Source organism: Lutra lutra, chromosome 1 (genome assembly GCF_902655055.1).
Source record: "Lutra lutra chromosome 1, mLutLut1.2, whole genome shotgun sequence".
NCBI lineage: Eukaryota > Metazoa > Chordata > Mammalia > Carnivora > Mustelidae > Lutra > Lutra lutra.
This window is the reverse complement of record NC_062278.1, coordinates 215,682,480-215,694,750: the sequence shown is the minus strand read 5'-3', so window position 1 is coordinate 215,694,750 and position 12,271 is coordinate 215,682,480. Positions and strand designations below refer to the sequence as shown.

At 59.5% G+C, this 12,271-nt stretch overlaps 1 protein-coding gene across 13 annotated transcripts in view; it reads left to right on the top strand.

Moving 5' to 3' along the window:
• DNM2 (dynamin 2) overlaps nt 1-12,271 on the top strand; it is an 84,554-nt gene that overhangs the window by 68,017 nt on the left and 4,266 nt on the right. For all 13 annotated transcript variants that reach the window (XM_047702439.1, XM_047702492.1, XM_047702380.1 and 10 more), the window contains 4 exons: nt 1,969-2,082; nt 6,962-7,071; nt 9,426-9,537; nt 10,070-10,234. In XM_047702439.1, the coding sequence (XP_047558395.1) occupies nt 1,969-2,082; nt 6,962-7,071; nt 9,426-9,537; nt 10,070-10,234 (501 nt within the window). The remainder of the gene's footprint in view (nt 1-1,968; nt 2,083-6,961; nt 7,072-9,425; nt 9,538-10,069; nt 10,235-12,271) is intronic.

Genomic DNA, 12,271 nt, shown 5'->3' with positions numbered 1-12,271 from the left:
TGGCAGTTCCGTGGCGCTGAGGCCACACAAGCCACAGCTCGGCCTGGGCCCTGTCTGCCGGCTCTGCCTGGGGCTCACTGAGGGTGGAGGCGGGTGAGCCAAGCCCGAGGAGCAGGTGGGACACATCTGCCCCCTCAGGAACTGGACTGGGCCCCGAAGTAGACAGGCCTCACCATGTAAAGATTTCCGGGGAGCACTGACCACCTGTGAGCTCCGCCTCCTGCTCCCCTTCTGCTAGTTGTCAGTGACCGAGATCTCGATGTGTCTCCTCTGCCTGGCCTGGGCGGGGACTAGGCAGGCCCTGCCCGCCCCTCCCAGTGGGGAAGGGAGGAGCCAGTATGAATGCACAGCCCCCCACTGCTCTGGGGTGGGGCGTGGGGGCTGGAGCAGGGACTCCTTCCTGGGTCAGATGCAGGATGGCCTAGGGCCTGAGTGTGGAGACCATCCTTGCCCCCAGTGTGACCAGGCATCCCCCCTTTGCCTGGGCCTGGGGGCTGTTCCCAGGACTCCACAGATTTTCGGTGCTAAACCGGGGTGCCCGGGGAGGATGACCTTAACTGGGGCTGAAGGCCTCCCCGCCTCGCCTGCTGGGCAGCCCGAGTTGGGCAGGTGTTCCCTGGTGGCCGCAGGTCTCTCCAGTGCTTTCGTCATCGCTAGGAAGCCTGGAGAAGGGCCCCCAGGTGGCATCCTGTGCTGTCCTCACCCTGGGCAAGGGCTTCTGGGTAGTGCAGGGGCCCCTGGGCATGCTCAGAGCCTGATTCCAGCCACAGGAGGCAGGTGGCCCTGTGAAAATCTGACAGGCCTGCGGGCAGGACAGAAGACAGGATGAGGGACCCTCTTGAGACCCACCCATCAGGAACACCTGTAGCGGCATCACTGGTGCTTTTGCCACACCTTAACCTGGGGGGGCTCCACACCAGTCCCTCCCAGCTGTCCTCGGCCGCACCTCTGTTGCTTGGCCTGGTTTGTTGCTGCCTGGGCCCCACATGGGCCTGCGTGTGCCTCTGTATGCTTCCCGCTGCCCTGGGGTCCCCAATCCAGAGTGATGGGTAGCTCTAGCCCACACATACCTTCATGACCCGGGGAACGTAGGACCATGGCCGCCCAGGCTGCCTACGTAGAGCTGTCAGGTGAGTCCTCTGCGTAGGCCTGGGTTGGGCCTTCTACTCAGATGACCGCTGCAGCCAGACGAGACCCATCTGGGGATCCTCCAGCCAGAACCTGCCCCCAGGTTTGAAGCCAGCATGGGTGCAGGATGCCCTGCAGTTTCCCCAGGCTCAGACCTTTGGCCTCAGCCCTCTGGGTTGAAGCATGCCTTCCTCCTATCCTCCAGGAAGAGTCTGTGGCGGAGGGAGACCCAGAGACCCCCTTTCAGAGCAGGTCCCCTTGCCCACCCGATGTTCCCCTGAGTGAGCTGGGCAGGGGAGCCAGTTGATGCTGCGCGGTGCGCCCCCGCTGGGCAGCCGCAAAAGGAGAGCAAGAGCCACTCCGTCTGGGGGCGGTTCCTCCAGCTTTCCCTAACCCAGCAGCTGTCTTCCAGGAGGGTGTGAGGGGGCTGTGGGCCGCATGGCGCCTGCGTCTTGCAGGTGTGGTTCCTCCAATGTCACATCCCATGTGACACATGTACGGGCCCGGGACCTTCCCTCGGCCCCTTCTAGACGACGGGCATCCCCGTGCTTGCCTGCGTGTACTGAACCTAACCCTGTGGGCAGGGGCGGGGCCCGGTTCCCTGTCACCCCCAGGCCTGCGGGTGAGTGCGTGCCCCGTGTCTGTCTGCCTGGGTGTCCCCTGTTGGTTGCCAGTGGGAAGTGCTTAGGGGCAAGGTGGAGTTGGGTCGCTGGGCTTCGGGCTGGAGGTGTCCCTGCTGTGGTCCCTCTTCCATCCTGGGGACAAGGGCAGTGGCCGCTGCGCAGGGGTGGGCCTGGTGGGGCGGCGGGCATTGTCCTCTGAGCACCCCGTCCCCCGCAGGTGATCCGCAGGGGCTGGCTGACCATCAACAACATCAGCCTGATGAAGGGCGGCTCCAAGGAGTACTGGTTTGTGCTGACTGCCGAGTCTCTGTCCTGGTACAAGGATGAGGAGGTGAGTGTGGGGTTGGAGGGGGCTCGGTTGGGGGCGGTTGCTCACTCCCTCACTCCGGGTCATTCAACAAAGCCTCCCAGGGCTCCCGCAGAGAATGGTAATGCCAGCCCTGGGGGTTGGGGGGAGGCAGTGTGTCCAGCAAAATGGCAGCTCCACTCCTCCAGGTGGGAAAGAAGATGGAGGGGAGCCCTCAGCCCGCTAGAAACGGACCCCTGCTCCCAGAGTCACAGGGAGGCATCCCTGGCTCTCAGAGGGGGCGGGGTGTGAGGTGGGGGACTCCCACTCACACCCCGGCTGCTGGGGGGCCGGGCTTCTGACGTCTGCAGCCTGCACTGGCCCAGCCAGGTGCTCAGCCTCTGCAGGCCTCTGTTTCCCCATCTGTGAAGTGGAACAGCACGGGCCCTGTGACGGGCCTAGCTCTAGTGTCTGTGCTTCGAGAGGTCTGCAAGTGCTTGTCGTTGTCCAAAGGACACGTGGGAGTGTCCAAGGACACCTGAGGAGTAGCCCGCAGGCCACCTCCTGCTGCAGTCTCCATGACCCTGTGGGCAAGGGCTGCGAGTCCAGCCCGCAGCCTCAGGCGCCGCGGCTGTCTGGGCCCCCGCACGGGGCCCGCCCTCGGTCCTGAGGGGCCCATTGCTTTGCTTCTTCGTTCCTTTAACAATGTGGCCACATCTTAGTGGCGCGGGAATGATGCCACCCTGTTGCTGCTCTCTTGAGAGCCGGTTGGCCTCGTGAGGGTCACCAGGGAGGGCCACTGTGTTTCTCTCATTTTCCTGGGCCTCCAGGCTCTCCCCATTGGCCGGGGCGGTGTTTGGTGTCTGTGACAAGAGGCCCAAAGTGAAGGCACCGACAAAGACAGCGGTCTCTTTCTTTCCCATGTCCTGGTTCTGTGAGGCTGGCGTGGGCCCAAGCTCCACCTTCCCCATCGTCCCCTTAACATGTGGCTCCCCATCGTGGTCCCGGAAGCCCCGTGCCCATCACACTGTGGCCTCTAACAACCTGAGGAAGGGGAAGAAAAGCCTGATGAGGAAGGTCCATGCATCACTCTGCTCACACCCCTGACCGGAATCTAGTCACGTGGCCACTGTTTGTCCTGCTCACCTGGGAGGACACGGTTCTCGTGCCTTATAACAGGCTTGCTGGCTTGGAGAGCCCATCCTGGCCACATTTTCCTCAGGAAATCCTTGCAGTCTGTTTGCCAGGGAGGATTCAGGCCGCAGGCGCTGATTGGCCCTGTGTCACAGAGCGTGGAAGGGTCCCTGTGGCGGGGGTCGGGGGGTCACAGCGCAGGTGCTCCCTGTCCTGAGAGACACCTCAGCCGTGGCCTGGACCACTCCCTCAGGGCCCAGGCCAGACACAGTTCCTCTGAGGGAGGGTGTTTCGGGAGAAATGGTATCATCCCACTGGACACCAGGTCAGAGATTCATCCTGGAACCTTCCAGGAGCGTCGGGAACCCCGAGCCTCCTGAAGGACCCTGTCTGGCCGCTGTTTCTAAACTGGGGGAGGGCGTTTGCAGGCTCACAGAGCCTCACGGGGTTGGGATGTTGAGGGAGGGCGAGACCAGGCTCTCCTGAAGGGACACTCGTGGCTGGAGCAGCTTCTCAAAATGGCCGGGCTGAGGGCGGGAGGGATGACGCTTGTCCGTTTTCTCCCTCCTTCCGCCCCCGCAGTCTGAAAGCCGGTCTGCTCTGGGGCATCAGCTGCCAGGCCCGGCCAGGGCTGGTCTCCACCTTGGGCCCAGGCGTCTCCGCCTGGGGTGGGAGCGCCAGGCTTGGCCACAGCTGTGGGCTGTGGCAGAGGCTCTTCCCGGCTCAAACCGCGTCCTCGCAGCTCCCCCCACTGTCCAGTTCTCGGAGCACCTTCCTTCAGGGCAGGAGGGGCTCCCTTGTCTTCCCCTCATGTGGGGGTTGAGAGCAGGAGCCCCAGGCCCTCGTGTGGACCCAGATCAGAGGACGCGCCGGGCGGGTGGAGGGTGGAGCGCCCGCTGGCAGGAACGAGAACCAGCAGGCCCGGGAGTGGGGCCCTGTGAGCGCCCAGACACAAAGCAGGCTCTGATCAGGAGGGGCAGGAGCCAGATCCCCGCAGAGCAGGGACCCTCGGAGTCACACACATGGCAGCAAACCCCCCACCCCGCCCCACGATCAGGCCGCTTTCTCAGAGACCGCTCAGAGAGGCAAGACGATGTATTTCTTTATTTTGAAAAACCACCGAAAGGAAGCAGTCACCGTGTGGGGTCGGAGTAGGGGACCGATTCTGCCAAGAGCCCCCAACCCTTCAACAGGCTCCCTCTGCCTCTCCCTGGTCCCTCTTCTCCCACCCAGACCCTTCTGGACTCCCCAGTCTTTTGTCCAGGCCTCCACCCCAGTGGGAAACAGGGCGGTGGGCGACGACACTCACCTCCGGGTCTGCCTCGCTGTGGAGGCGGCAGCAAGTTTGGGGGGGTGCCGGTCTCGATGCGCCGCTTGCCCGAGCCCAGCCTAACCAATGTGCAGACTACTGTACACATTCAGAGCCCCCTGAACAGGTAGTCTGAACACTGGGTTGGCGGGGCCGGCTGTCCATCCCGCAGGCCTCCCGGGGGGCGAGTAGGGCCACCGCGCCCCGGCCCTTCGGAGCAGGCGAGGAGGCCACTGGCGGCACCGATCCGCTTCGTCTCCTCTGACGTGGCACGGCCGGGGCCGGCTCGCATCTGGAGAAAGTTGTGGGTTTGCAGGAAATCCTAAGGAGGGGGTTGGGGAGCGGGTGGGCGTGGGCGGGAGGGAGGGTTTGGGTCCTCGGCCTCTGTGTGCCGGGAAGGTCTCTGGGGGTCGGCTGGGGGCGGGGTGTGCACGCCGCCGAGTCTCCGGGAGCGCTTGTGCTCCGTGTGTGCGTGTCAGCATCTGGAAGGCCGCCGCTGCCTCTGGGCGGAATCACACTATAAACAGTTCCAGATGTGGCGTCTCGCTCAGGGCCCAGAAGGACTGTGACTCAGTTACTTGGCCTGATCCGCCGACTGGAAGCTTCCTGTCTCCTGACACAGCACGGCGGGGGCAGCAGAGGCCCTTCTATCTTCCGGGCGGGGAACCCCTGCCTGGGCCCCTGCTAAACCCCACAAGACTTTTCTCTGGGACGTTGGTGGGGCCCTGGACCTTGCCTGGAGCCTTTCTCTGCCACCCTCCATCCTTGTACTCCCAGAATGCAGGCTGAACGGGGGTTTCCTACCTCCGTGGCCAACAGGCCCCTCTTATGCCCCTCACTGTAGCTCGGCCGGAAGGAGCACTCTTCCCTGCTTCCTCCTTTGCCGGAGCCCAGGGAACGGACTCTGGAGCCATAGAGGGACAGACAGACACACAGAAGAAAACCCTTGTAGTGCCTCATGCGCTTGCCTTAATCCTCACCTCGCACAAGTAGGGCCGGACTCCTGTCCGCCTTTGACAGATGAGGAAACTGAGGCAGAGACGGGCAGTGGCCTGCCCAAGAGCACATGGCCAGGTTGGGGCAGAGCCCATCTGAGGTCCCAAGGCTACAGGGCCAAGGCCAGGAACCAAGCCCGCTGCACACTCCTGCCTCTCTTCCTGTCGTCCTGAAACTTGAAGCCAGTCCCCACCTGCTAGGGAGCCCCTGGCCCCCCTTCCCCTCGATCACTGTGGCTGCTCTGGAATTCGGAGGGAGCAGCCATGTTGGGCTTTGTTCTGGGGCCTTCCAGTACCCAGGGACAAAACAGGTGAAAAGAAGTGAACTCCCAGATAAGGAGGAAGGGGTCTCCTCTCCCAAGATACCCAGAAGTAAAAGAGAGGGTGGTGGGCAGAACCTAGCTGTGGGGCACGTGGGCCTGGCTTTTGAAATCCCGGTGTGGGCCACTCCCCCTGCTGTGTGGCCCTGGGCAGCCACCTTACCTCTCTGAGCGCAGTGCCTACCTGGCAGGGATAGGGGAAGGTCATCGAGTGCCTGTGGGTCACGTGGACCTGGGAACCAGGGGATCCTGTTGCACCCTGATGCTGTTCTCTGGTTTCCTGATGCAGAAAACCCATCAGTGGGTCCCCCACGCCACCCCCATGGGGAGGTCTAAGATGACACGCCTGCAGGGGCCTCGCCCCATGCTGGGTACAGTAGGTGCTTAGCCACCATCGGTGAGCGAACGTTGGCTTCCATGATCCACATCCTCCCCAAGCTGCCCCCCCACCCCCGCAGTCCCCAGGACTGAGTGCCAGCCACTCAGCGGGCACTTCCTGAACAGGGCTGCCCTTAGGAAGCGAGTGACACTTCCGAGGCCTTGGAGCTCCAGCGTCATCTCAAGGGGGCTCACTTTCCAGCTCCAGGAACATCTGAAGCTGATGAATTTTAAATTCCAGCCCCACTCCTGAATCGTTGCCTGCGCCGCTTGGCCTCGGTCTTCCTCTCTGTATAATGGAACCATAGTGGTAACTCGGCTATAGGCTCATTGTAATGATGTCATAGTTGAGTTAACAGTTTCATTTCTGGTGGAGGAGGGGTTGGATTCTGGGTGGAATGAGAGCTGGCCAGTGTTGAGTATCCGCACCGTGTCAGCAGTGAACAAAAGCAGTAGGAGTCCCTGACCTTGAACTGACGGATCAGGCCCGGTACAGATGGTAGCCTAAGTCCATGAGCAAGAGGATGTGATAGGTCCAGTTACATGAGGGGAGGTACCGAGAGGAGGAAGAGGATTGGGGATGGGGCGGTGAAAGTGCAGGGTGGGGACAGAGCAGGCCTCTCCAGCAGAGTCCCCTCTGCCCAGAAACCAGAAGGAAACACGAGGGAGCCATGTGGGCATTGGGAGGAGGAGCATTCCAGCAAAGGCCCTGGCATAGTGTCTGGCCCAGGGCGTCCTCAGATGCTCAGTTAAACAGATCACGGTGACCCCTCCCCTTCCACCCGCAGGAGAAGGAGAAGAAGTACATGCTGCCTTTGGACAACCTGAAAATCCGCGATGTGGAGAAAGGCTTCATGTCCAACAAGCATGTCTTTGCCATCTTCAACACGGAGCAGAGGTGAGGGCCCACGGGGCTATGATCGCTGGCCTGGGATGTCATGTTCTAGAAAGGGAATCAAGTAAGAAGCAGAAAACTGGGTGCTTTCGGGTGTGGTCAGGGAGGATCTCTGGGCAGAGACATGATGAAGTGAGGCGGGAGCCATAGAGGGTTCTGAGCAGGGGAGAAACTGGCCCTGGCTCGGGTGCTCACGGGCGCCTCCTGGTGGCTATGGGGGGAACACAGGGCCGGAACTGGGAGACCAGGGTTGATGGGATGGCACTGGTCCAGATGGGGCTGAGGACTTAGAGGGGGAGGTCGCCTGTTTGGAGAGTCAGAGCTGACCAGACTCCTGGCGGATGCAGGTACAAGAGAGGAAGGCATTTTCTGGGGACCCTGAGCACCGCAGGGACTAGGCTACCCTCTGCTGAGATGGGGAAGGCAGAGTCAGCATAGGCTTGGGGACGGTCAGGGAGAGGGGCCTGTGAGACACCGCATGGGGGAGTCCAGGAGGTGGATGTGTGGGTTCCAGAGTCTGATGTTCTGGAACGAGCTCCAGGCAGGGTGTGAACTGGGGAGTTATTCTTGCAAGGCAATGGTCAAAAGTCATAGGGTGAGACCACTGGGTGAGTGTAGAGAGAGAAGAGAAGGGCACAGGAGGCCTTGCTGAATCCATCCCCACGGGCTTTGCTGTGGAGCGGGGAGACGTTAGCACAAACAGAGATGCTTTTCTCAGCTGGGGAAGAAGCCCAGCTCTGGCAGGAGGTCTGAGAGTAGGAGGAAGGACGAAGGACACACCCTCCCCGCTTCCCCAGGACCACCTTCCCCTTCCCCAGGCCCACCGCTCCCACGCTGCCATCGGTTTGAGGCAAAAGCCTCATGTCACGTTTTGTGTAAGAGTAGCTCAATCCCACTTTGTTCTGGGCTGGCCAAAAGCTCTGGAGCCCACTTTGCCAACAGCTGGCTCCAAAAACCTTTTATCTCTTTGGCTCTCCCCGCTGCACCCCCACCTCCCTTGCTTAAAAAGCCCGAGGGCATGAGGCAGACCCTGGGCTTTGGCTTAGAGGCTCTTCGTTGCTGAGCTCAGGGCAGCTGTCCCGCCTCCCCAGCCCCTGATCCCCTGCATGAGGGGGTGAAGGTCGTACCTAACATAGCATTTAGGAGTGAGCCCAGGAAAGCCAGAATAGTAGTCATGGAAACAAGACAGAGGTTTGGGTTTCCTATGGCTTCACCATCCAGGGCAGGGGGCCAGCTCCACCGGCTTCCAGGCCCAGGTGCTCCTATTCGGGAGCCCTCCTCCTCCCTTTCCAAGATGGCTGCCCAAGCGCCAGTCATCATGATGATGTTCCAGGCAGTACTAGGGAGGAGGAGAAGGAGCAATGAAGGCGTGCCCCTCACTCCCTAAGACTCCTTCCAGACGTCAGAGGGCACAGACTCTGGACTTGCCGACTGCCGGCCAGCCGTAGCTCCGTCACAAGGTGTTGACTAACCCCAAACTCCGATCTCACACAAAAGCTTTGGGACGGCTGGGCCGTCTTGGCCACACCTGCCTTGTGGGATCTGGCCTACAGAACACCATCCATAAATGCCATCCATACGGTGTCCGTTCGCTTTTCCTCCAGCCTGTGGCTGCACACCGGCCTTCTGCTCACAGACCCACATTTGCCCAGCATCTCCCATGCAGTAGCTGGGAGTCTCCGTCCTGTCCTGGGATAGCTCCACAGCCCTCCATTCCCCACAGCCCAGCCCCCAGGAATCCGTGCACATTCTAGACCTTCACTGTCCAGTGCCATAGCCACTGGCCTCATGTAGCCATTTAAATGTAAATTGACAAATGAAATGCAACCTGAGTGGACTCCGCCGCTGCCCTCGCGGTGCTCATGAAGAACCCGCCTGTGGCTTGTTGCTACCTCAGCCGACAGCGCGGTTGAAAACGATTCTCCCATCACGGAATGTTCTTGTGCACAGCTTGGCTATAACCTCCCTGAAGACGCCTCGACGGGAGCACATGCCCACTTCTGAGAGTATCTTTGGCAGCCTTCGGCCCCCGCAGGAGAGCATGAACGAGGAGAGGTGCCCAGGAGAAAGAGAGGCATCTACTAAAGGCGCAAAAAAACAAAATCCCTGGACGCTGCTGGGTGCAGATGCTCGCTGAGCACGCGCTCTGCTCTCGGCACGGTCCTGGCTGCTGTGGGCACTGACTTGGGGCTCCGTCAGCCCAACAGGGTGCCGGCGCTGCTACCATCCTGGGGCTTGGGCTGTGCCTGGCTCAGGTGTGAGTCCCTGTCCGTTAGACCCCAGAGCCCTCGCTACAGCGCCTGCACTGGCCAGGCCAGCGGGCAGGGTCAAGAACGTGCCCCTTCCTCTTGCCACAGGAACGTCTACAAGGACCTTCGGCAGATCGAGCTGGCCTGTGACTCCCAGGAGGATGTGGACAGCTGGAAGGCCTCGTTCCTCCGAGCCGGGGTCTACCCTGAGAAGGACCAGGTGAGGAACTGCCCTGCCCGACTGACGCTCCTTGAGCGGAACTGGACCCTCCTGGGAGAGGATGGAGTCTGGCATCTCCCCGGGTGGGTCATTTCCAGGCATGTAGCCTGTACTCTCTTGAGCAAACAAAGGAGAGAGGTGGAGAGGATTTTGCAGTCAGGGTCCAGAAGTTCTCTGGAACTTCTGGCTTTAGTTCTCCAACTAAAGTCAAGGCCGGGGAGCTACATGGCCTGGGATCCCATCTGTTTTGTTCCCTCTCCTCCTCCTGTCCTTGAGGTGGAGTGAACATGGCTGCCCTCAGCCCCCAGATTAACATGTTCCGGTCACCAGGTGAACGGGTCTAATCACCTTGGACTACGGTCACCCCAGGTCTGGGCAGCTCAGGCCTGGGGCAAGCAGGGCCTCACAGCGTCAACCTGGCCATCAGGGGACGTCCCCAGGAAGATGGCGGTGGACAGGACGCGGCAAGCAGTCCTCAGAGAAGGGAGACTCCCCACGCTCACCTCACCATCTGCGCCCTTTCCCCCTGCAGGCAGAAAATGAGGATGGAGTCCAGGAGAACACCTTCTCCATGGACCCGCAGCTCGAGCGGCAGGTGGAGACCATCCGCAACCTGGTGGACTCATACGTGGCCATCATCAACAAGTCCATCCGCGACCTCATGCCAAAGACCATCATGCACCTCATGATCAACAACGTGAGTTCGAGGCCACGGTGGGGGAGGGGAGAGGGCCTGCGGGTGCAGGGGCGGGGGCCGGGTCACCACAGCCAAATCGGCCTGAACGCTATGTGGTTTGGTTTTTAAAAGATTTTATTTATTTATTTGAGAGGGAGTGAGAGCATGAGCGAGGGAGGGACAGAGGGAAAAGCAGACTCCCTGCTGGGCAGGGAGCCCGACGTGGGGCTCGGTCCCAGGACCCTGGGATTGTGACCTGAGCTGAAGGCAGATGCCCAACTGACTGAGCCACCCAGGCACCCCAACACTGTTTTACTTAAAATGTAAAGTTAGAGTGAGTCACTCTTTTTTTAACATCAGAATCAGGATTCTCTGCCTCTCTCAGGAAATTGGAAGGTGCAGGCCACATGGGGCTCAATCCCATTTTCTTAGGTACCTAAAGCTAACACGACACATCTACACTTTCTCTGAATTTTTTCAGCCTTACGATAACCCTAGGAGAGGGGCTGCTGTCCTTTCCACTTTATAGACAGGACGAGGCCCAGCAAGGTCAAGAAACCTGCCCTGAGTCACTCAGAAGAGTGAGAGGTGGGATTAAAACCTAGACTGAGTAGGTCCCAAACTGCGGCCTCCTGATGGCCTGCAGCCCAGCCTCCCTTCGCTCCGGGGCATTACCTGCCTCCGCCAGGGCTCCTGAGCCGCTGAGGGCTTTAGCCTGCTCTCTGGTGAAACGCAGAGGTTGCTGGGAGGGTGCAGAGGGCTCCTGCCTCAGGCCTCCAGCTCAGCCGGGCACTCACCAGTCTCCGTAGACCAGGCTCAGTTTCTGTCGCGCCTGTAAAAGCTCTCGGTGGAACAGGATCCAGAGCAAAAATCCCAAGTCCCTTCTTCTTCACCGTGCTCTTCACGATCTGCTTCGGGCTGAGCACTGTCAGGTTTCCTGGGTGTTCTTCACCTATAGGAATCACGATATACTTGCTCCCACCACTATGAAACTTAAAATGCATACGTGGTTTGGCCCCAAAGTATCTACTCGCAGGAATTTCTCCCACAGAGACCTTTGCCCATATTCACACTGAGCACATACATACTTGCCTGTTATCTTAGCGTTGTTGCATAGTGGCCGAAGATTAGAAATCTCTATCCCTTTAATTGAATCCATTTAATACATAAAGAAGGGGAGGAGGATCTCCGGGTTGATAGTAAGTCTCGCTCATGACGTGGAAAACTATGGAACATAACAGAATGTACAGGAGGGCTCCGGAAAACAGGATGGCAAAAACCCTCAGGTGAGGTAATTTTTGCAGATTCTGAAAATTCGTTTGGGAAAAGTCAAATCTCTTCTTAAAAAAGACAGTGGTACTGGGGCTCCTAGGTGGCTCAGTGGGTTGAGCCGCTGCCTTCGGCTCGGGTCATGATCTCAGGGTCCTGGGATCGAGCCCCGCATCGGGCTCTCTGCTCAGCGGGGAGCCTGCTTCTCTCTCTCTCTCTCTCTCTCTCTCTCTGCCTGCCTCTCTGTCTACTTGTGATCTCTCTCTGTCAAATAAATAAAACCTTAAAAAAAAAAAAAAAAAAAGACAGTGGTAGGAGTCCTCTGTTACAAGTCTGCATTTCAGCCTCAAAGCCACTCCTGCCCTGATGGGGAAGCACAGGAATCATCCCCTCTAAAAACAAGAACAAGTTGGCCATCTCCACTTGGGTTTAAAACTTCCTTGAGGGGTGCCAGAGTGGCTCAGTTGGTTGAGCGTCTGACTCTTGATTTCAGCTCAGGTCATGACCTCAGGGTCCTGGGATCGAGTCCCGCGTCGGGCTCTGCCCTCAGTGAGGCGCCTGCTTGGGGATCTCTCTCCCTCTGTTCCTCCCCCTGCTCACACGTACTCTCTCTCCTGCTCTGAAATACATAAATAAAAATCTTCAAACAAGCAGACAAACTTACTTATAGACTTACGAGCCAATGCAGTTTGATCAGAAAAATCATAAAGTTGCGAAACTCTGAAAAAGAATAGGAAAAGTTATTCGTGGTTGGAGAAGCTCCTGGGCACGTGAACATGACCCCAGAAA